The sequence below is a fragment of the Lytechinus pictus genome, chromosome 16 (assembly GCF_037042905.1).
Source record: "Lytechinus pictus isolate F3 Inbred chromosome 16, Lp3.0, whole genome shotgun sequence".
In the NCBI taxonomy this organism is placed as follows: domain Eukaryota; kingdom Metazoa; phylum Echinodermata; class Echinoidea; order Temnopleuroida; family Toxopneustidae; genus Lytechinus; species Lytechinus pictus.
Window position 1 is genome coordinate 17,050,206 of NC_087260.1, and position 25,566 is coordinate 17,075,771.

The following is a 25,566-nucleotide window of genomic DNA, read 5'->3' on the forward strand; positions in this document are numbered from 1 at the left end:
AAAATGCTTAGAATGTCAAGGTTTCAGGTTAGAATATCACAAATTTTCAGCTCGCGCTTCGCTTGCATTATTCGATTGGTGAGATATTTATCCTATTCAGAGTTACTAAATGCCTGATGTTAACAGGTTGCTTTTATTACCTGCATAAAAGAAAAAAATTCAGCTCGCGCTTCGCGCTCGCGTTAATTATTAGGTTAGAAACACATCTTTTTCATGATTACAAGAACTTACTCGGAATACATGAAGTGCCCAAAACTTTAGAGCTCGCGATTCGCGCTTGCAAGGATGTCCTTTAAACAGTAATTAGCGCCATAATTGATTAAAAAGCGAGTTTTACAACTTCAGATTTGAACATTTTTTCCAAAACGGAAATATAAAGTCTAAATATATATATCTTATCAGTTAGAAATCCCTTCAAAAAGGCTTTTCTCAAGCTACTTCACGCAGATGATAAATCTCATGGTGAAAATATCAGTTTGCACTTTTTCTTCTTCTTCTTTCTCTTTTATTTTCTACTCCCTCCTCTTCGTTGTATTTTTCTCTTATCCTTCCTCTACTTATTCATGTTCTCCCTACCCGGTCTATATCCCCTTCATGCCGGCCCTCTCTTCCTCTCTCTCTCTCTCAAGACGAAATGCGAAATTTGAAGAAAAAAACCGAAGATATTGATTTAGATAGGATGATGCACCATAATCTATGTTGATTAAGGTCTCACCTGAGTTTTATTAATTTTCTTGTACATAATATTTTGCTCAAATTTGCTTTGTTTGATCATTTCGTTTGTCAATTTTTTTTTTCGACTAACTGTAGTCGCTAGCTCCATCTAGACTAAATTTAAATGAACAATATCAGATTTCATGCATTACACTTGTTATACAAAGAGAAATGCATGGTTTGCTGAGGTTTAACGTTTAATGGCACATATATTTTCACAATGAATAATCATGCTTTGAAACTCTTTCCCCTTCCTTTTATAAATTAAAAAAACCCTTAAAATTGATCGATTCTGTAAAAAAGACAATTATATGCAATATCATTCTTCTTTTAGAAACCATGACTGCGTATGAGTGTGGATTCTTTTCAAAGGAATAGTTAAAGGTCAAGTCCACCCCAGTAAAATATTGATTTTTAATAAATAGAGAAAAATCAAACTAGCATTACAATGAAAATTTCATCGAAATCAGATGTAAAATAAAAAAGTTATGGCATTTAAAATTTCGCTTAAATTTCACAAAACAGTGATATGCACAACTCTGTGACATGCAAATGAGTCAGTCGATGATGTCCATCACTCACTATTTCTTTTGTTTTTTATTGTTTGAATTATACAATATTTCATTTTTTACAGATTTGACCATAGGGACCGACTTGACTGAATCATATAGTATTAAACCATGCTAATTCCACATCTTCAGGGAGGAATTAATCACTGTTTCACTTGACAATGAGGAGAAAATTAGAATATTTCATATTTTGTATAATAGATTACAAAAGAAGTAGTGAGTGGATGACGTCATCAGTCTCCTCATTTGCATACCCACCAGGATGTGCATATAACTGTTTTGTGGAATTAAGTGAAACTTTAAAGGGGAATCCAACCCATATAAAAACTTGTTTTTGTAAGGAAAAGAAAAATCAGACAAGTTGATAGGTGAAAGTTTGAACAATATTGGACAAACAAGAAGAAAGTTATGAATTTTTAAAAGTTGTAAATATTGGTAATCGCTATACCCATGGAGACTTCAAATTGGCCGCATATGTGATGTCATAGTGATGTAAGGCAAGGACTACTCTTCCATGTACTCCAATACATATTATGGCTAAAATGTCATTTTCCCCAAAAGTTTGATTTCAAATTATATTTTTCTTCCATGAGGACATAAAACAATATACTACCTGGGTTATATTTAGATTACTGCCCCAGGGGAATGGGTACTTAGGAGAAAACCACAAATCCCTGATAATAAAGTACATGGCCTATGGGAAAGTTGTCCTTGCCCCTTGTCATAATTTACTTACCCAGTTGCCAATTTGAAATCTACATAGTATTAGTGATCTCAATTTTAAAGCAGCTATAACTTTCTTATTGCTTGTCCGATTTCTTTCAAACTTTCACCATTCTGTTTAATTTATTTTTCTCCGTCCCAACACATCATTTTATGGCCAAGGCTGGATTCCCCTATAAAATGTCATAACTTTCTTATTTTACATCCGATTTTGATTAAATTTTCAGTGTTATGCTTGTTGGATTTTTCTCTTTTTATTCAAATCATTTTTTTGTTGGGATGGACTTGTTCTTTAAAAACGGGTGGATCTTAATTTGCATTTATCGTCCCTCTGCAAGTGACTCAATCGCTTTCTTGAGTTAATATCGAATTACTTCAGGGGTGGCGTTCATTTTATTTATTTTTTAATATGACAACATTACTGCGTTTACTCCTATAGAAAAACAATTCTATAGAATAAAAAAAATATATAAATTAGAGCAACCGATATTGTGTAACATCTCAAACCGTCAAGGAAAGTGACAATGCGAAAATACAAGATATTCTTTTGAACGCTTCTAAAAAGGTTGTTCTTAACTGATAGATTTTATGTAATTCATTATTACTGCTTTGATATCCCGGGGTTTTTTTGTATCGTGCTTATTACATACGGACAAAGTCACCAAGCACTTTGGCTTGCGTGCTTTAGATATACGTTATGTAAATGTTTTACTTGCAAAACTACGAAACCGCGGTAGTTATTTCTTACAATCAACAGAAAAAAATGCATAGAGAATAATTATAATTAGATTAGCATTTAGACACGCAAAACGGACTCATCATGGCGTTAAACATATTTTACTCATGAGAAACCGCTAGTTATTTCTAGTTCCAAGTATTACATTTCACTGTTTTATATAAAATCAAATATTTCAGTAACATAATTATATTCTTTTTCACATACACTTACATAAAGTAAATAACATGACGAATGTATTATTTTCATTATGCCCTTTTGATACATTTGTAATAATTAATATAAATCCATAAATATCTTTATAATTTTGTCAGAAAGACGCTCGATGCATAACAGATTCAACAAATATTTATTAACCAATGTTGGTTGATACATGCATGTGTCTAGGCAGTCTAGCCAATTAACAAAAGAGTTGAGTATTAATTTAGTAAGCCTTACAAAGCAATATGAAGTCAAATGGACACGTATTGTTACATTTTCTCAGTTCGCTGTTGTGTGATTTTCATCGAATGTTCATGGCGACATTGCTTGGTTGACATAATCTGATTTGCGTTCATTCCATTGACTAGCGAGTTTTCGCAATCCCAATGGGGACAGGTTGTAACACATGGAAAATCTATTAAAATGCCCGTCAAAATCATAATGAACAGCGGAAAGATCCTCTGCATGAACCGGGACAGATCGTCGTATATACTGTCAAAAATGATCTTTTATCCTGCTTTCAAATAAATGTAAATGCTATATGCATTATTGCTAACTTGGTGTGCACTTGTTAAAAAAATAATAATAATTTAACGTTGTTTACTATAAGAATCGCACAGAAGTTGTTTAAACATTTTAAACAAGTATTTAAATCTTAAACAAGTTTAAATTCAAATATTTAATTATCAATAATGGTTGTTTAAGATTTCAAACACTTGATTATACTGTTTAAACAACTACTGTGCGATTTACAAAGTAAACAGCGTTGTTTAAATCATTTTTAACAGTGTAAAGTTCTAAGCTGCTGAAGAGTAATTGCAAATACGTCGAAATCCTGGTGGGTGTTTCATAATAAAAGCTGTTCGTAAGATACGAATGACTTTAGGCACTGGAGACCCCTTCTAGTGCTAGATGATACATCCCTATGTCATTCATTTAGGACATAAGAACATGTTCCTGTCGTTCGTAAAGTTGTGCGTAACTTTACGAGCAGCTTTATGAAACACCCACCAGGACCAAACTGTTTTTTTTTGTCAATTCACCGATTTTCGAAAAAGATTACTTTGTCATGAAGGGCTTTTGACAGTAGATTTATATGTTTTAGAACCCGTCCCCGCCGCAAACCCCGTCCTATCGTCTGGGATAGGAGCTTGGTATTACCATGGATCGTTGCAAATGGCGTATCTAGGCATTATGGTGAGCTGGCAAACACTAAATTTGCGCCCCTCTCAATTCCCAGTATACATTATTATCATATAGCCAACATGGCCAAGGGGGGCGAAGTGACCAAGGGTGGAAACAAATTCAAAGTTTAATCGGTAAAACGCTATCATTTCTTGCACATTTTGCACATGAAGCTACGAAAAATGCAAAGACCTTTTAATGGTACCGATGATCAAAAACCTGATGTAATAATAAGTTTTCTGTCTTCTTAGCTTTCAGATTCGGAGTAGAATTAACGAAATGTTCGACAAATACTCAAGGCATATTTTCATTAGCTACGATAATAAATGCTTAAGCTTTTCGAATGATAATAAAGATTCTGAAAGGAAAATATTCAAGCGAGAGATCGAAGTGACCAAGCTCCATAAAAGAGCCGCCGAGGCACTAGTCCCTATCTGAACCCAGATACGCCACAGCTCGGATGGGCCATTTCCTATAATTATAAGATGCCCTTCTTCTCCAAACTCCATCCATTATATACTAGCATAGCCAAAATGCACATACATAATCCTGTTTAGCAATAATACAGTTATGTAGTATATTCAGATCCCGGGTGAATCTAAGGTGCAGTTCGGCGAGCTTGGTGCTGATATTCCAGAATCATCTGTTTGGACGCTACTCCTGTCAATACTTTCATCAAGGGTTGTGCAAGCTTCCCGTACAGCATCAAGACCGAATCTTTTGGATGCTTTGAAGACCGACTTGACGTCTCGCTGTGAAATGGCTATCTTCCCGGTGTAGAAATAGTTCAGAACCTTCTGCAGCGTATCAGGGTTGATTCTCTTGATGAAGACGTCCATTGTCTTTGAGCCATCGAGCTCTCTTTGGCAAATTGCTCCAAGTGATGGGCTGTGGACTTGCAGAATGACCCGATGGCATGGGAAATCGCGAGTGGCTGTTCGCAGGACAACGTCTATCAGCTGACCCTCCTTTCGAATCCTATAAAATTCTCGAAGTATCTTCATAGCAAAAGACGAATCCTCAAATGAAAAGAGTTCTGATGCAGCAGAGCTTGGTGCATCGTTAGAGGAATCGCTACTGCTTGCTGATATTCGACGATTGACCGAAGTAACATGATCGGGTAAAAATTGAATACCGGCATCCGGATGCTTTCGGCCCAGTGCTTCATTGAGGCTCGCAATTCCTTCTAACAGTTCTCTGGCGCCGTTAGCTTTAGGACTGGTCACTATATGATCTTGGAATGGTGACACCGGGGCAGTCTGGGGTGACTCAATCAACGGCGATGCCCCCAACAAGGAACTTGGTGAAAACAGTTCAGATGTTTCGCTACCACTAAATCCACTTCCACTACTGGACCTTCCACTTCCAGGATAAAATATCTGTTTTCCAGGTGTCCTGGTCGGGGTCCTCGATCGGTTACGGTTCTCTCTCAAAGAGCGTCCCAGATAAACATGACAGGCTTCACCGATCTCTGGGAAACGGAAGACGGAAGCAAGTTCTTTCAGTTTGCGGACGCGATCTCTACTCACGCCACTTATTGATCCAGTATAGGCAAAGTCCACCAAGTACTGCATGATGTTCATATCGACACCTTGCATTTGGATTATCTCCCGTCGCGATATTCGTCCTGATTCACTCGAAAGCATTCCACGGAAGTAGAGACTACTTGCAGCCATGACCAGTCGATGACAGTGAATCTCACCAGTCGAGAACTGCAAAATCAGATCGTTCAGTAAACAATCCTTGCGGAAATCATTGAGTATTCTCATGACATCTGCGGCGCGAGGGGCTCCAATCAACGTCGAGCTTCCGCTAGAGCTCACCGTAGAGGACGCACTAGACATGCTCAAGGGAGAGTTCAACGAGCCTGCCATTTTGCCTGGCGGTGAGACAGGACTCTGCCCCTTACCTTTCGGCGTCGAGGCTCTTGGAGGGGAAAACTTCAACATCGGGATGCAGTTCAAATCCAGTCTAACTCCGCAATGTCCGTTTAACCGACCGTCACGGTCGAGACTTGTGTCCCTCTCACAGCTCACGCCTCGTCTGTTCTGACACTGCCTTGTCCGACCTGACGCCGAGGCTGACCTGGAACGACGGCTTACAACACGAGCTGAGGGCGCTCTTGCCTTTCCATCTCCGTTAGATACGGCTTGGTCTCGAAGAGACGCCATGGTTTCACGTTTTCTGGAAATAACACAAAATGGGAAATACCATGATTAATTAGAATAAAAAAAATATTAAAAACGTACCTCCGACACTTGAAACTCTTTTTAACAATCGTGAATAACTGGAAAGGGCGTATGCCTACATATGCAGACATGATCATAGGGTTAAGCGTCAGTACATCTTGAGTAGATGCCAATATGAGGGATAACTACTGATTGTAAGGAGTTGTATCATCATAGGTGTCCAACATGACACCACTGTAAAAAATCTGATCTGATCAATTCAAGTCTTGTATTACTTTTCAGAAACGTCGTGAAAAGGAAAATTCATAAAAGTTATTGAGAGACGCATTTTGTTAAACTAGATTAGAAAGGAGTGGGATTTGGAGTAAAATGACAGAAATATAATACAAATCCCACATCACAGGATTGGACTCCGTCATGTCAACGGGTCTCCTCTAGATGGCGCACGACGCGCCTATCAGTTACAATGAATTAATCAATGGAAATGTATCCATACACGTCGATGATGCTTTGTGGAGGATAAGAGGGTAGGAAAAATGAGGAAGTGACAATTGGTGGCAGTAACTTGTATTGTACGAGACGGAGCAATATTACTAAAATGAAGAGATCATGATTTCACTATGATAAATACACAAGGAAAGAAATGTTCATAAAACAATTAAACTCCACGAATACAATTTTCCCCAGCTCGCGATCACTATATCTCATCCTTTATTCTTTTCTTTTAATATAGAATATCAGTCTCATTTTGAAAATGATGACGCCCAGCACAGCCTCATCCTCCCCATACCTGTTGTCGTCACACCACTGACAAAAGAAATGAAAATGAAAGTTCATATTTTATTGTTCGAAATAGACATGAAATGAAAAAAAAAATGCTTTGCCCAAGTGATAGTGGGCCCATCAGCAAATGTGCAGCGCCAGATCGACGAGGCTATATATTGTTGAACACCACACAGGGTAACATCAACTCCCACCTTTTAACGTCTTTTGGTCTGACGTGGCCGGGGTTTGAACCCACGACCTCCTGGTTGTGAGACGGACGCTCTATCGTTGCTAAAGTGATTACATACAGACACTAATGCCTCTGGAAAGAACAATAACTTATATAATAACGATTATCAGATCATGATGAATATTTGCATGTAACATAAGAACATTGTAATCAATTGCGAAAGTCCCAAATCAATCCTATTAATTCCGAAAGAGCTGTCTTGCTTCTCACCGGCAACAATTCATTGATTTGCGGTTGAAACTGATCTGTCAATTACAAATTCATAATAATATTTTATATCATTAAAGTCGCTGGTAAATAACTCGCTCGCAATATAAATGTCTAGATTTTTTTTTATAATAGCCATGAAATATTATTTCTCAAGTTATTCAAAATGGTCATTAAAATAGCCGGACATACAACGTCCAACCATCGATCCCCAGACGACCTCCTAGTCGACTTCAATAAAGATCAACATCTCAGCGTGTATGCATGATGAGCTCGATCGGTCATGACCGTCCGAGAGTCCGAGATTCAACATCGTTGCCATGGAAACTGACAGAATTGCGCATTCGGTTGCTCGAAAGGGGATAAGGCAGACAGTCAAGAAAGGGGCCTTTATAAAGGGTGTTCTTTAGTTTCTCTTTTTCACCTCATCCTCTTCATCGAATTCTTCGTCATGTTCGTCATCATCATAAAACATATCCTTCTTCATCTTCTTTTTCCTTTTTCGTCTTTTTGAAAACTTCAATTCATTTTCTCCCTCTGCTTCTCTTATACCTCATCATTCTTCCTCTTATTATTATTTTCTCATCTTCTCCTCCAAATAAATGAATAAAAAATGTATGAAATAAAATAAAAGCAAGTAATAATATCATGATAATACTACCATGTCTACAGAGAGATATGGACAATAAAATTGTAAGGTACTCGGAGATAGGGCAAAACACTGAGAGACCAAATTTTCGATATAGTTCTAGTATACCATTTTAGCAATAAAAATCGAACAAGCCTCTAAAATGAAAATCGATACTTTCAGATCACTTATGAGTTAAAAAAAAACAAATGTCAGCCAACGTATTAAAGGAATTATAGGCTTAATGTATATAAAAAACAACTCCAGTACTTAAACCAAGAAATCACTTAAAATTTCGGGGGCAGCAGCCCCCCCCCCCCTCTTTTAGTAGCGTCATAAAGCATGGCGACTCTCCGAGGTCAAGACTGATTCTCTATTGTCATTACGGTACTATCATGACTGAGGGGCACGCCATCGTTTAATCTCATTTGATCTCATTCATCATCTATGATTGAAAAGCTATTATATTAAATCTATCCGGTGGAAGACACATGATCGTCTATTAAGGTACAGTCACACCAACGAAACCGACTCCAAACCGAGCGATTGTTTGTCATTGGACAGAACGTAATACTTTGGTCGGTTGGAGTCGAATGTGACTGAGGCTTAACATGCTATAAGGGATGCCAAGATATCACAACAGAAAGAACTATGTTGCCAAGAACATCTAGTTACCTGAAAATTTATATCAAAGGTTCAGGAATAAATGCATCATTTCAGTCGAGAGAGTGAAACTGAATTTGAATTTATAAATGAAGAAGGGCAAGGAATAAATGCATTTATTTCAGTCGAAAGAGTGATACTGAGTTTGGATTGGTAAAGGAAGAACAGTAAGGGCAAGATCCTTGTCACATGAGCGAAAAAAAAAGACGTGTTAGGTTCTTGCAGGAATATTAAAATGAGAGAGCGAGAAAAAGAGAGCGGAAGACGAAAGGGCATGAGATGAGAAAAGAATTCCGCTTTTTGTCTGTTTGCACAATCACCATGGTTATGTATGTTAACACATTTTCGAGAATGTACATCACCATGGCAATTCTTTATCCTTTTAAATTTTCATGTTCGTGCTTCTTAAATTAAATGAAGCATAAAGAACACACACATAAACCAACATAACAGGCCTTGGAAATCGGAGAGACTGTTTAATTTATAATGCTATATTTTTAAAAATTTAATTGCAAACGGCTAAAGTAAAGCACCTTTGCTATGAGTTGCGCGTTAAATTGTTGGATTTGAGATGAACAATGAAAAGAAGGGCGATGGAATTACATTATGATATATTTCACCAATCTCAAACAAAAGGTGCAGTTTGGGTTACAATCTGCTTCATGGTAAATTGAAATATACACTGTTGGTCATAATGGTGGAATAATTATTTTTACCCCAGTTTAGGGAAGGATTTAAAAAAATTATTTATTTCTAATAAATGCCTTGAACCATAATGCATGGCCCTACAGAGGAATTTTTCCTGTTGGGGGCCGGGGGAAAATGCAATAAATTTTTGACAATTTATTGCATTTTCTTCGTTTTGGGGGATTTGTGGAAGGGGCCGCGTACCCTAGCAAACACTGCGTACAGTCATGATTCAGGGGCTAAGCAATGGCCTCGTTACTGTGAGGCCCCAGGATAAAAATCGTGTCGATCAGCTATATATCAGTGCCCTTTTGTGAGGCATTAATCCTCATTACTGTCAATCATGACTTAAGGACGTAGGTCCCTTAGCTGATTAGCATAGTAACACACATATGATGAAGCAGTCACGCAAAACAAATACTCGCAAATTAGTATTCAATAAAATCTGAGAATGTATGCCATTATCTAGATCTATTAGAAATAAATAATTTTTAAAAATCCTTCCCTAAACTGGGGTAAAAATAAATATTCCACCTTTATGACCAACAGTGTACTTGTAATATTATAACCTTAAAGATATTACAAAAACAACCCACACACACTTTCTTGTCTATTCTATTCGCCATCAATACCACACCCTTCTGTCTGCCTGTCTGTATGTCTCTCCCTCTCTCACCCCCCTCTCATCTCCTCTCTCGCTCTCCCCCTCTCTCTCTCCCTCTCGCCGTTTTGATACCCCCCCCCCCCCCCACCTCTCATTCCCTCTCTTTTCCGCATCGATTGCTATTAAACATGGACTTTAATAGCCTCATAATGAATACAATATACTACATGCAGTGGTGGCAAACAAGATTATTCTCAAGGTTGCATTATGTTCATTTGAAAATAAATGTTCTCTCAAATAATACCCATGCCATACAAGGGTGATATACTCTACCACTCCCTCTTCGGCAGAGGGTGGGGGCGGCTGGATTGGTGGATTATTCTGCTCGTCAGAGTGATATGTGAAAATGCTTCTTATGCATTTCTTGATTGGTGATGATAACTTTACCCTTTTTTAAAGTGTGTGCCCTTCTCTGTTAACTGGTAAATCATTGGTCCTCCCCCATATTTTTGGTTGGGATGCATGAGGACCGGTATTTATCAGTCGTACCGTGCTAAAGAAGGGAATTCAGTGGCGAACATATGGGGGGATCGGGGACGCTTGCCTCCCCCTAAAAAAAAATCACGACCTAGAAAACTAAAAGAGTAACGAAAGAAAAGAAAAGAGAGAACGATCAAATATGATATCATTTTCTGAATATGATATAAAAATCTATCAAAAATTGGAATTTTGTAATAAAGATGTCAACATTTTTTGCTCGCTCGCTTCACCCGTTCGCAATTTAAAAAAAAAATCTTGCCTGATACGCCATATCTCGCCCCTAAAAACAATGGCTTATTTTAAAACTGAATTGTGAAGGTTACCTGACATATGACCATCTTTCCTCCAATCAAATGATACTGCGAGCACAACAAATCATTTGTATGAAAACACATGCCGTTAATTTTCTCATTCATTATGCCCCTCCCGCCCCTCTCTCTTTGTATACTCAAGAGGCGGGTACCCCTTTCGCCCCTTCTAGCGTTACCCCTGACACGAAGCCGATCCCATCGGGTTAAATTACGCCTGAGTGGGTGTAGGCATAATAACGACGAAGTGCAGTTGAAGTTCATCCTCACATGCCCATACCAGGCAAACATAGACCCATATCAATCGTGTCAATAATGGCATGGAGAGAGAATCGAAAAGCATGTATCAATTCATATTTTCGCGAAATATAAAATCAAAACTAATGTTATTGAATGATGAATGATAAATTAAATTCAATTGTTTTCTTTTCCACTTTCAATTTCAATTTCATATTTACAATTATGATACAATTGACATAGTAACAAATAATAACATTTGAAGTATATACAAAAATTGATAACATTAGTAATGATAATTAATAACAAATAGTAATGATTACCCCCCCCCACACACACACACACACACACACACAAAATACATGTCCTCAACTTAATTCTGAAAGATGACATTTTGATTGGGTTCTACGATTGAAATTGGATGTAGGTAAGATTATAAAAAGACAAACTTTGTCTTATCACAATTAGAAGCGGTTTAAGGATAGACTAGCGGTGGGGACCCACATGCAAGAGGCCCAGTTTTCCCAAAAATTATAAAATTCTGTAACATGCAACAACAGTAACGACAACAACGAAATATGCACTTCAATACCACACCCCTGTCACACCCAGTCTGCAGGCGCAGACCCTGATTGAAACTTTGATCAACAAGTGTGTCTCCACGCAAAGACTAACACATACACAACTTGCTGTTTCAATTCAGCGAGAGGGCCTTCAGTATAGAAGGCATGAGTAGGCTGCACATTCAGACCCTTAACTCGAGTGAAGGGTTTGCACAGCAGAATATGTCACACCAGTGATGTCCCCTCCCCCGACAAAATACACATTTCTATACTACATTTTTTTTTCAAAATGTTCACATTTTCTCACCAAGGTTGGGGCCCGGCCAGCCCCCACCCCGATCCGCAACTGATGCTAATGTAAAACTGGTCTCAAAATATCTCAGCTCGATCGCTTCACTCCCTTGCTCACATATTCATTTTACGAAGATTTTACTTATCGAACCAAATAATTAAAAAAATGCGTGCGAATACAAGTAGCCCTATCCAATACTTAAACCGAAATTGAAACTCTGAAATCAAATCATTTACCGTTCTTTCGACCCTTGATTAAATCCACTTGCCTGTGAAACTGACGGATGAGCGGACAACAGCCGTGATCTTTTATATCAATTACCAATAGATGAGGCTTATAACTGTGGCGGATCAATGATTTGATTTACGGATGTGACATGGGCCGGGGTATAGTTTTGTTGGTTGGCTACAGATACACAAAATATACTGATGCAATAAGTAAAAAGTAAATATAATGCTCATTACAATCTACGACGGAAAATAGTATGAACCTAAACGCCTTTCTTTATTTTGAAAAATCTTGACACTACTAAAGCAGCACCAGAACAATATCTGAAAATGACTAATATTTTTCGCTTGAGAATAACGGTTTTTTTTTTACTAGGAAGAGGAAACTGGATCAGTAATCATGGTGAATATAGGCTGAAAGGAGCGTTTTATACTTGGTAATCTTCGGAAAATTCTTCAATTTCTTTTTCAAGAAAAACGGCAAAACTAAGTTTAATTGCAAACAAATTCAATTTCAAATAATGTACTCACATAGTAAGAAAGATATGAAAATTATCAACAAGGAATAGCGACCTAACTTCGACATGCTTCTGAGTATGAGACAAAATGGAGATTCAAACAAGGGAGGGACCCCCCCCCCCCTCCCCTCATCCCCTGAACGACGCCAATCTGTGTTGATGAAGATTGACGCGAGTGATCAAGGTATGTTTACTGTCCATGAAATCTGATATTTACAGAGAACAGCAGTACTGGGTGAGGCTGATGATAAGTGCAAACCTCACGTATGCACCTGCATGTATACTCGGAATGAGGGAAGGGATGGGGATCTGGAGAGAAGGCGTAGGTACGGGAGAAGGAGAAAAGGTATAAATGGTGTTATTGCCGGGGTTATTGCCTGACGCACAATATCTAATATGCTAGAGAAACATTAATTTTTCTAGCTATGGTTGACTTAAACGAACTTACCTACGATGCTGTTTAAGGGACTTTGCGCTTCATTATCATTTGCAAATGTAACGGTTTTTTCTGTCAGAGTGTATTTGATTTGCGTGGCGGAAAATAAAACAAATAGGGGCGGCACCACATGGGGGCGGGGAGGCCGTCCCTATATTAGTGAAAATGAGGAGAAAAGGGAAATAAGGGAGATAAAATGGACTGAGGGTATCGAAATTATTATGAGGTCTGGGCCATGAAATTCGAACGGTATGCACCATTAACCAAACGGAAACAATCTATGAATCTTAATTAAAGTCTTAGGTTAACAATAAACATCTGAGTCACTCTCAATTGATGGAGCATCTCAGTAGAACTGTTTTAATTCCACCATTACAGACTAAGATATTACGTTTCCCATTGACATGATTGAGATGACCTTAATTGCATGGTAATATGATTGTATGGCATTGGCCATGGCATCGTTGCATGTATATGTACATGTTGAATCATATTGTTAATGGTATTTTAATTGATAAGAATACAGATGAGGTGCATATTTTAAAGCTATTATTATCATCATCATCATCATTATCATTGAAGCTATGATTAAAATCATTATCAAGATCACATTTAAGTAGGAACTTCAACATTTATTACATTTAATCCTTGTAAAGTCATTTTTTTTATTTGTTGAAAAAAAACCTCATGTTCCTTTTAGTTTGGAATAGCCTTAGGTTCTGTTCTCCCATTACATTAGACAATGTGAAAATATTTGATTTTAATGTTTATCATGCTATATAAATGCATAAAATCTACTCTTGTTTTTTTTTTATCAGACGTGAAGTAAAATACTGAAAAACTTAAAATATTTAACTTGTTTTACAGAAACATGCCAATATCACTTAGTTATTAAGGAAAATAAGGAAAGCACACACACAAAAAGACGTTCAAATCGAAGGGGAAATTAACGTAAAACGCCATTCATTATTTAGCACGTTTGGAATAACCTTAGCTTCTGTTCTCCTACCACATTAGAGCAATAATATTTGATTTTAATGTTGATCATTGTATAAATTTATAAAATCTACCTTTCTTTAATCATACGTGGAAAAAAATACTGAAAAACGTAAAATTGTAATTTGTTTCATATAAACATACCAGTGTCACTTAGTTAAGGAAAATAAAGAGAGCACACACACAAAAAGACGTTCAAATTGAAGGGGGAAATAAGCGTAAAACGCCATTCATTTATTGAGCACTTTTCTAATGTTGTGATTGTAATGTACTAGATCTAACGGGTCGAAACTCATTGTAAACAAGAGTTAAAATTTTTTCACAGAAACAAAGTATTTCCGGAAACTACATCATGCAGAAGCATTAGTTTCATAATGTAACCTCATTCAATTAATTTCCGCGTTCACAATATTCTTTCCACGTAATAATATATTAAAAGCATGGCTCCTGTTATTAGAAAGTATTAGCTTCCATTAAATTTTCCATAGTAAGCCTGATTTCTTGTTATACTTTGAGAACACTTTCTGAAGAATAAGGAAGAAACATGTTACAATCTATAGGAATGAATTCAAAGATAAATCAAATTGACTATATGAATAAGTTTATATTTTCTACTCATTTTTGAGCGACAAGGGGTTTAATCAAAGAATGTAAATTGTGAATTAATTTACAGGGTATATATTTTTCTCAATAATCAAAATTGCACTCTAATATTATGCTCTAATGTCTACAGATGATACCCGATCTTTTCAATCATTATTTTCAAACCTCTCTAGAGGCTTACCTAAAAAATCTCACCTTAAATAATCTACTTCCGACTCAAACCCCGCCCCACCTTTTTTTTTAATATAGGCCTACAGTGATCATATATACACTCTAAATTCCAAGGATTTAAAATAAATCCAAATCGGCTGTGAATAGTGACCAGCCGAATATTAGATTTAGATTTAAATCTTGCTTATTGAAATATATGTCTAAAAGATTTTAATTTAAATCTTTTGTGATTTAAAAGTTAATCCTTAAGATTTAAAATAAATTCAAAATTCGGCTGGTCACTATCCACAGTCGATCTGGATTTATTTTAAATTCTTAGAATTTAGAGTGTACCACGAACCCGACATACAGGCTATGTGAACACAGTCATGATTGGAATCAAAACAATTTTCAATTCTAAAAGCAATCTGATCTACATATCAAATCCAGGGATATCCTTCGATACATGATTGAATTCGGATTGGATATGACCGGTAAGAGCAGAAATTGAGTAATAGAAATGGGATGAAATCAAATATTCTGTGTACGAGTATCATGTAGCTACTTGGTAATGCACCAAATGCCGGGACCAAATGTGTCCAATAATTCCCATTCAAGTCAGTGTACACATGGACCTACTACAACATGGTATACCGTAGGCAGATGGGATGCTCTGCGCGACAGACCGGTTCGTCCACCCCACCTACTATAATAAAAAAAAGTTGTCTAGTTCGCCAAATAACATCAGGTTTTTTTTTCAAGGAAATTGCAAAATAATGTACATGGGTGCATAATTTTGTTATTTCTAATCGCAGCGATATTTTCATATCTAACATTGATATTAAGCAAGTCTGAAAATGAAATGCGACATATACTTCACAATATGTAAAGTCTCTTTTAAAATATTATATTGAAAATCTAGTAATATAGTATAACTGTGTTGTTTATTATTGTTTGTTGTTGTTGTTATATGTTCATGATGTTTATATTTATTTAGCTTTCTTTTAAAAATTCAATTATTTTGTTTATATTTTCTTTTTGAATTTTGGCAAAGGTGAGGCAATGATTGGTTTGTGTCTCTTATGTACTGTAGCCTATATACAATTTACAGAATGTGATTAAATCCATATTGCATTAAGGCAAGCTTTGAACTGAACCACTTTGCGCCACCATGTTGACTTTATGAACTGGAATAATTATCGACCTTAATCACATCGACACGTGTAGTAAACAGTCCAGTGATATAGTGTCATATTGATCGACAAACTATACGAGCATATTGGTTAGGAAGGTGTTATAATGTATATATAGCCAACATGTGCGATAGAAATTCAGGCTGTGATAGCTCTGAAATCGCTGAGGATTCCTCATCTCGGTATCCTCTGTAGTCAAAGTTATTCAATCCAATTCATTTACATCACAAATTCTTCCCTTCCGCTTTCTCGTTAACCATCTTATAAGCAAAATTTGAAACTTTTGCAATTACTTATAGTCTTTTCAAATAGTTGAAAATATTATGTTGATAATGTCGAATGATTTTACATTTTTTTACATGCTTTGTATATACATGTATTTGCATAATACTATTTTGATATTTCTTATTAAGTATTAATGTAGTTATGTTTTATTTTGTTTGTTTTATATGTAAAAGCTCTGTACAATTCAGCTCTTGCTGCGAACAGTCTTGAAATAGAATACCATTATTATTGTTATTATTTTATTTTTTAATGTAATGTAACCACCTTTACCATGTGCTAAACAAACATAATATATATCTTCATTATTGTGCATTTTATTTTATTTCATTTCTCTTTGTTTCTCTCTTTCTCCTCTCTCTATCCCTCTCTGCTCGTTGTCATTTAGGCCTATACTTTACTTTCCTCCAAGTACTTTCTCTATTTATTATCCCTCTCCCCTTCCCCTTTCTTTTCCATTTTCTTCTTACTTTCTTTCTTTTCTCATCCTAGTTGTGAATTCCTCTTCTTCATCATCATCTTTTTCTTCTTTTTCATCTCCTCTCCCCCTCCTCCTCCTTCTTCTTTTTTTTCTTTTTCTTCTTTTTCTTTTCCTTTTTCTTCATCTTCTCCTTCTTCTTCACCTTCCTCTTCCCCACCATCACTTTAACCAATATCTCTCACCTTACTTTTTCTCTCTGATATACAATTTCCATTTCATTGAACGAATTTGCTGTGTTTTATTGTTATCTCAAAGAAATTGATTATGGGAAAACTTCTGGAGAGCACAATCTGGGTATGATTTTTATTTTGATATCTTAATATGTTAAGATTACAAAATTTATATTTCATTCACAATAAAATTCACAACGCGTGTTTCTTCACCTAAATGTTTGGTTAAGTGATCTTAATCAATTTACAATTAGCATGGACAAAGGAACACACAACAGTACAAAGGTCTCAATGATGAGGAGCCCTGAAGGGGTGTTTTGAAAATATAAATTAGGACTATTATAATATGTATATTGGACACAATAAACAAAACTTAACTTACAGGTGCAGTAAGCCATTGGGGCCTGAAAAGTCAATAGGGATAAAATATGATATCCAAGTTCAATCAAAATGGAAAATTCTATCTATTGTAATTAAAGTATTGCACATACATTGGAATTAATATTCACATTAAAACCGAAAGTGCCTAATAGGCCTATGACTTCAAAAGTACAAAACAGAAATAGGGTTGATGTACAGGGGTACATAATTGTGAGTACAAATTATAACATCATAAATTACATTTACGGGGTCTTCTTATTAATGAAAAAACATAAATACGTGAAATGTGACTTTTAATAACATATTTATGGTGTATTTGATCATAATTCACAAGATATAAATAATAATCGGAAAGTCCTCTGAGCTATACCATCCGAATGCCACAATCAACCCATCCTATGGCTATGTCAATGGTATACTGTTGTATGTTAAGAAGGGCAGTCACCTCTTCGTCTCTGAGCTAATAATGTAGGCCTATCAGGAGTTAAAATCATATCACGTGGATATTATTATTCAGTTTCCTTTCATAATCGAGATAAAATTATGATATAATAGACCTTTAATATCATTGGGATGAGAAAACTATGGCGGCCAAGGTGGTGTGAGCCGATTAGATTTACTAGTCCTATTTTTTTTTGAAGGGATGGTGTATTTGTGGTGGCCTGGGAATATGCACACAACTTTTGCCCTTTTACATCCGATCCGTTTTTCACATCCTTTATACCTTTCCCATTTTCTCTATATCTTTCTCTCTCTTCTCATTATATATCTGTGTGTGTGTGTATTTCTCGCACACTCACACACTCTCATACACCCCACACGCACACACATACACACCCACGCACTCTTAGCAGTATCAGCCGGTCCCCACCTCTCGCCCCCTCTCTCTCACCCCCTCCCTCGCCCCTCCCCCTTCTCTCTCTTTTTGGCTCTGCAACATCTCCTTCTTTCTGGTTCTCTTTCCATAAATGCACATGCTGTTTTAACAATTCTAATTCGACTAGAATGGTTACACCTTTATCAGCCATACCCAACATTCTCTCTCATCGTCCTCATGCGTTAACAGAGTGGTCGACATTCTTGACCTTACACCCCCGGAGAGGCATGCAGACAACAACTCAATAGATGGGATGACAATCTCTTACCGTGTTATCCAAGTAAGATGTGGACAGAGGCATCTAAAATGGGGCGCTGCCACCGTATGGAATATCCGAGAGTTATTCCATTCGGCTTTTTGAGGTAGTCCAATCTATAGCTTGCTTTAGGTCGCATCCTAAGCAAAGATAAAAATCACTTAAAAGCCCGATAATTCCAAGTTTTGCTACGATCCTGTCATTTTAATCAAGCCAACGTGGTATGCTGCACAGTGAGTTAACTTAGCGAGAGAATCGCCACAGCCGTGAATCGCTCGTACATCTACATGGTGGTCGCGTACATCAAGTAGTATAACACGGGGTATATTATGTGGAGAACACACAACCAAGTCTATACACACAAAATCACGCAGCTTTTCGCCGCGAAGGGCACTGCATTAGAATAATGCACCTGCGGAATAAGCAAGCACCCTTTTCGCTGCCGCCGCCTCTAGCTCTGGATCCATCTTACACGTGCGTATATATTGTTTTGCAGGGGAATGCTAGTATCGGGAGCATCTAATAATTGGATGCCTGTTAGAGATTAGTTGATTGATAGATTGGATCGGGTGTGTGGGGTAAGATTAATCGATGGTGAGTGCAGGGATCAGGCCATTTGTAAGGTAAACAACACTAAGGTCCAAATGAGGCCAATGTCATCTAATTATTGCCCTGATCGATCTGCATTCATGAACTACCATATGCTGATGCATTCATGGATGAAAAAAGTGAAAATAGAGTAGACCGCTTCATTTCATTATTTTGATAGAATCACATCGTCTTAGCTTAAAAAGCATTTTCTATATGGCGATTTAAATTAAATTAGTACATATTGTCGTGTACACACACACACACACATGCCAAACACCCTCGAAACCTCGCTCCCCACACACCCTCACACGCTTACATACCTACACACATATATACCAGAACTGATCGCTGACAATTTCTTTAAAACTACCGAGAGGCCTTAAAGGGATGGTCCAGGCTAAAAATATTTATATCTTTAATACATAGAGTAGAATTCACTGAGCAATATGCCGAAAATTTCATCAAAATCGGATAACAAATAATAAAGTTATTGAAGTTTAAAGTTTAGCAATATTTTGTGAAAACAGTCGTCATGAATATTCATTAGGTGGGCTGATGATGTCACATCTCCACTTTCCGTTTTCTTATGTTATTACATAAAATCATATTTTTTCATTATTTCATACTTGTGTGAATAATATGTCTCCCTTATAATGAAATAAGTTGCAGCAATAAATATCTAATGCACTAAATCAGTTGTCAATCCAATTTTTCTAGTTCTTGGAGGAAAAAATTTGAATCAACCTAATTCCATATAATAAAATACAAAAGAACAAGTGGGGGTGTGATATCAGCAAATTCCAGAAAAATGTAAATTTCACGCGAGCTTGTGCAAGTTAAGGCGAGTTAGAGCTCGCGCAGCTCGCGTGTGACTCGCAACTCCAACTCGCCAAAGTGGAAACCTTGCTTAAATGAATATTCATGACAACTGTTTTCACAAAATATTGCTAAACTTTGAAATTCAATAACTTTGTTATTTGTTATCCGATTTTGATTAAATTTTTGGCATTTTGCCCAGTGAATTCTACTCTATTTATTAAGCTATAAATACTTTCAGCCCGGACCATCCCTTTAACAGTGACATTAACAATGACAAATATTAAAATAACGGATTCTAGTGCCTGAACCACCTAAGAACAGGTAAAGCATACTAAAAAGCAGCGAAACTAAAATGAAATTCCTTCGTTTTAATCAAAAATATTAGACCAGAGTATAGGGTTGTGATACAGGAAGGATGAGAGACCACCCCCTATGATTTCTCAGTGGAAAAGAAATTAAGAAATGTAAAAACAGAGCATTACTATATGGTGATGACTTAATTATAAATATATATATATATATATATAACATATATATATATGTATATATATATATATATATATATACTTCGACTGTTGGCGGTGAGGCCCTTTTCAGATTTTCCTGTTTTGGAGCCGGAGATTCGCCATTGTCATCTTGCAGTCATGGTAACGCGTCTTTAGATGCGTCTTTTACAGTGCGCTTCCTCCATCTTCAGCGCATTGATTTCTTTGAAAGGTGAGTTTCACAATCCGTATGCTCATGAACAGACGTGTTTTTCACGACTGTTTCAGAAACGGATTTTGAATTCTCTTTTTTTTGTCACATCATGGGCACTGACGAAGAGTGTGACTTTACCTTTCATTTTTGAGAGCTATGCTCCTTTTAAAATCTACGATTTTATTTTTACGGCATTTACTAAACCTTTTGTGATTATTATATATATATATATATATATATATATATATATATATATATATATATACCCCAAATTAATGGAGATTAAATCAAATGAAATATCAACTATGAATAGAGAACTATAGATTTAAGAAATTAATGGATCATAGAAGAACAACATAAAAGGCCTATAAGTGAACTACCGGTCTATTTTGTTTCGTCAATCACCCCTCCTGACAAAAAACCAACATATCAAATCAAATAATGTCAAACAAAAATTCATTGGCGACGTCAGATGAAGAGAAAATATTGAGAAAGGATAATTGTGCTAGGAACTGTCACAGCAAGTCACACAGACGAGGACAACTCAAACAGATCGATATTATGTTATCGGATATAACGTGTATTGTTTTGTTTGTTTGTTTGGTTTTTTGTTCTGTTTGTTGTTGTTTTTTTCTTCTTTCTCTCTCCTTTCCCTTCTTCTTATGCTTTGTTTATCGGGGGAGGGGAGGGGTGTTTAACGGGTGAAACATGGCGGAGAGGGTGTTTTTTATCATAACTTCCTCAGGCTCAATTACTTGAATTAATTATTGTATTTTAAAGGGGAAAAATAATGTTCAACTTGAAATTTATATATACATTTTAAGTATGTTTGTGTTTTGTAATTATATTCAGAGAGATTTCTAAAACTTGTCAAGATTTTATTTTGTTTTACTAAATACAGATTGATTCTTAGTTTACTTTTTGGAATGATTATTTTATTTTTGGTATGAATTCTGTTGCAATCATGTTAATTATTTCGTGTTATTCATTATGTTTCATATAATATAGAAATAAAAAATGATTTTAAAACAAAAAAGTAAAAGGTTCTTCATTGAGCTGGGCCGCTTTTTAGATGTAACTCCTGTCTAACTGCTACAGGGCTGTGTACAATGTTGTACTAGTATAGCGTGTTCCTTCTAAATTTAAATATTATCATCGCAAATTTGCCCTTCTTAATATATTTCGAGATGATTTCACAGAGAAGACATGCAGCAAACATTACTATACAAATACATCAGAGTTATTCTTATGAGATACGTTGTAGAACGGTATTATACAGTGCGTATCAAAAAAAGTTTACACTTTGAAAAAGCCCTTGGAATTAAAAAACATACAACATGTGGGTAATTTTTCCAAATATAATCGTGGGTTTTGGTCTCATCTATCCAATGAAAGTAAAAGTTTTGACAGAATGTTACACTTGAGTGAGCACTCTCCATTTTTGTAAAGCTCGCAGAAATCTGTTTGCACAGAAATGCTCGTTTTCACGCTGTGTCAAGAGGAAAGGGCGAAATCAAACTTACCCTGCGAAACATTTCTCATAGATTTCCTTGCACTTTTAGTCAATTGAAATAAAACGGATACATTCAAGCAATTTGTAACAGTTTTGCCACCCAAATTGAAATTTCAACACTTAGTAAGCACATCCTTTACCCTTTTTGTGCCAGCTAGATCTGAGGACATAACTAAATCTGAACAAAAGTTTGTATCAGACATCTCCAGCATTTTTTCACTAAGTTTGTATCATTTAAAGTGGGTTTACATTTCATTTTTCATTTGATACTTGTTTGTCCACTTTTTCCAAGCTTGCCAATGATTAACAAAATGAAAATCAAGCCTAAGCCATTTCATGTAAATCACAGCTCAGTGTAAAGCAAATATCGTCACGATGGCCTCTGTGTGTGGGGGAGTGGGGTGGGGAGCAATGCACTCTTCGAAGTGTTTTGGGCAAGGAAACAAGTTAAAAAAGGTAAGATATCTTCAAATCAATTTTACTAGCTAAACTCCATGTGTTCTTCATGATTAAGGTCTACTTTTATTCGCATAACTATTTCAAAGTTCTGCGCAAATCATTTTTCACTAACTTTTCAAAAGTAAGCGATGCTCACTCAAGCGGAAATATTTTTCGACAGTTATATCGTCATTTGCTTAAATGGATCTGTACCAATGTTAAAATGTGGAAAAATCTTCAGGATATTACAAATGTATAATTTTACAGGGTTTTTTATAAGTGTAAACTTTTTTTTGATACGCACTGTAGAAAAACATTTTGGGAGAAAAAAAAGTATATATAAGCAACCCCTGGTTAAATAGATTGGGCGCCATAAGTAACCCTTCATTTCTGTCAGATTGTTGAATCAAATTGATATATTTGATTCAGGGAAACAGAAAATCACCGCAATGGTCACGATTCTTTTCTTTTGTTCATTAATGTCTTACTTTTTTATTCATAGAGCGTTTCAAAAGAATGTGAATGAAACATCGTATATACGAAAAAGTACCCGAAGCAAGGTATAATGAGGCAAATAAAATTGAGGGGCCAGCCATTGTAATGCGGTAAAAACAAAGCTAAATACACAAAATGCGATTTCCGGTACAAAAATATATTTTTGATAGATTTTATTTAGTAAATTATATTTTATTTCATCCTTTTCCCTTCCTTTTTCTTTCTTTTTCTCCGTTCTTTTCTTGGTTTGGAAGCATTTTTTAGAGGGGGAGGGGACAAGAACCACCCCCCCCCCCCCCTCTTTATGCCAATGAAAACTCGTATGACGGGGAAAGCTTCTTATTCCATCATGGTTTTTAAAAGTATGATCTAAACTTGTCTTTTATGATTATTCATATGCCTGTTTACCATTAAAATTCATGGAAATTTCCTTCAGGGAATGATAACGACCCCGTCAGGTTGTCACTCTGTGTACATGGAATACAAATTTTAACAAATTCAATATCATAAAAAAAAATTTCAATAAGAATTTTTTATCCTGTTAGGGAACAGGATCCAAGAAGAAAAATCGTGTTTTTATGTTGAGCTTGTATACAATTTAGATGGAAAACTGGCGGGGTTTTAAAACAAATTGCAAAACGAATCCGATTTTTTTTGCAGGAATACAAGATAATAAATGCATGTGTATTTTAATACTTAATTTTTGTGAGATGCATGCCCGCTAGTTTGAGTCAGGATATTTTAAAAGGGTAGGTGGGTGGGGGTGGAGGCAAAGCGACCTAGCTGGAGTGATGTCATAGTTCTTCTTTGTCGAATAGTAGGGTAATATCGAGTTACATGACCCAGACCCCTCTTTGTTTTCTTGAAAATACAATCAGTGTGTAATATAAAAATATATTTTAAAAAAAAACCGAACTAGTTATTTGTAGGCCCTACATACATGAATTAAACCTACGTCGGTAACATTTCAAAATCAATGAAATTAGCAAATATTTACTGAAAATTTCGCACATATTGAAAGATTCCACAAAAATTATTATTCTCAAGTAATTTTTATATCAGCACGGTCAATTATACTTACTCATCTGAATGGCCATTTTGACGCCTGCAATATCAAGAGCTTGGATAGAAGTGGACCTAAATGCAACTACATTCACCGTGAATGTGCTCGGTGATTTATACAGTATGACTCATGTGACTAGAAAAAACATGACCTAGCAACGCGACACCAGAAAGACTTCGGAGGCACAAAATGTCTGCTATTTCGTCATCCGCGAGCCCTTCAGCTGGCTGGCAAAGAGATCGACATTAAGTGGAATGTTTTGACACCCAAAAACCTTGTTTTCACGACTGAACGAAAGCGAAAGAATAGTCCGAGTGCTTAAAGTTCAGAGCAAATAGTCTTTTGCAACCGAACTGTCAAAGAAAGGGGATGTTCGCGAGAGTGGAGAATGATAATGTACAATTAATCCAAAGACAAAAGAAGTCAAACAATGATTAAATTGGCGTACGTGCGTTTAAAAGCAACATATAAATCCATTAGCCAACTGTTGAATACAAACACTTTTCTGGACACCTTTCCGAAAATCGTCAAAACAAATGAGAGTAATATTTGCAGAGCGCTATTTGATGTTTAATGAAGGTTGTTCTTCCTTTTGTCTAATCGTCACAGAGCGTCAAATTTTCGGTATACAAACCAAATACCATGAATACTGGTTCTGTCGAAAGTTTGCAAAATCAAAAACTGTACTCGCAGATAAGCGGAAAATCATCTATTCCAATAGAATAATGAGCAGTATAGGTCCTGAGGTTTCCTGTTTATCTGACACAGAAAACTCTGCAAGCATAGTCACAGCAACAAGATTGCGGATCGAATGGGCGTGGTTTGCAAGAGTACAACTTTTTAATCTGTCCACTTAAATGGTGATTGGACGAACGCTGAACAGCACTGCTCACAATGACAAAACATAAGCATCAGAAACGCGGCCAAGTACAATCGAAAGATAATGATCATGAAGTACTAATATCTTAAAAAGGAAAAAAGAAATGCAAACTTCACGAAGGTAACGAAGAACCACTCTGATACTACGTACGTGATCGAGGGGTTTGATTTTGTATTTGAGATTCCCACAAAAGGGGACAAAATCACAAAGAAAAAAGCGTTGGTTCTTTTCTCTATCAAACAGTAAGATGTTAGGAAAATATTTATGATGCACTAGACGTCCACAATACTCGATTACTAAGTAAAGAAACGACTGACAGTTCCCAAGTTTTGTTCCAGTCGATGGTTCCTGAGTAGACCTGATGAAACCATCGAATGATTTAAAGACAAAATACTGGTAAAATCCGTGTGTTGTCACTTGCCAAGCACATAGCTGCA

The 25,566-nt window shown here is 36.2% G+C and overlaps 1 protein-coding gene across 1 annotated transcript; it reads right to left on the reverse strand.

Annotated features, from left to right (window-relative positions):
* Positions 1 to 667: 667 nt before the first annotated feature.
* LOC129278513 (uncharacterized) lies at positions 668 to 25,010 on the reverse strand. The gene is made up of 2 exons (XM_064111339.1): positions 24,268 to 25,010; positions 668 to 6,312 (listed from the first exon to the last, which is right to left on the reverse strand). The coding sequence occupies exon 2, from the start codon at positions 6,297 to 6,299 to the stop codon at positions 4,710 to 4,712; it is 1,590 nt and encodes a 529-aa protein (XP_063967409.1). The 5' UTR covers positions 6,300 to 6,312; positions 24,268 to 25,010; the 3' UTR covers positions 668 to 4,709.
* Positions 25,011 to 25,566: the final 556 nt, after the last annotated feature.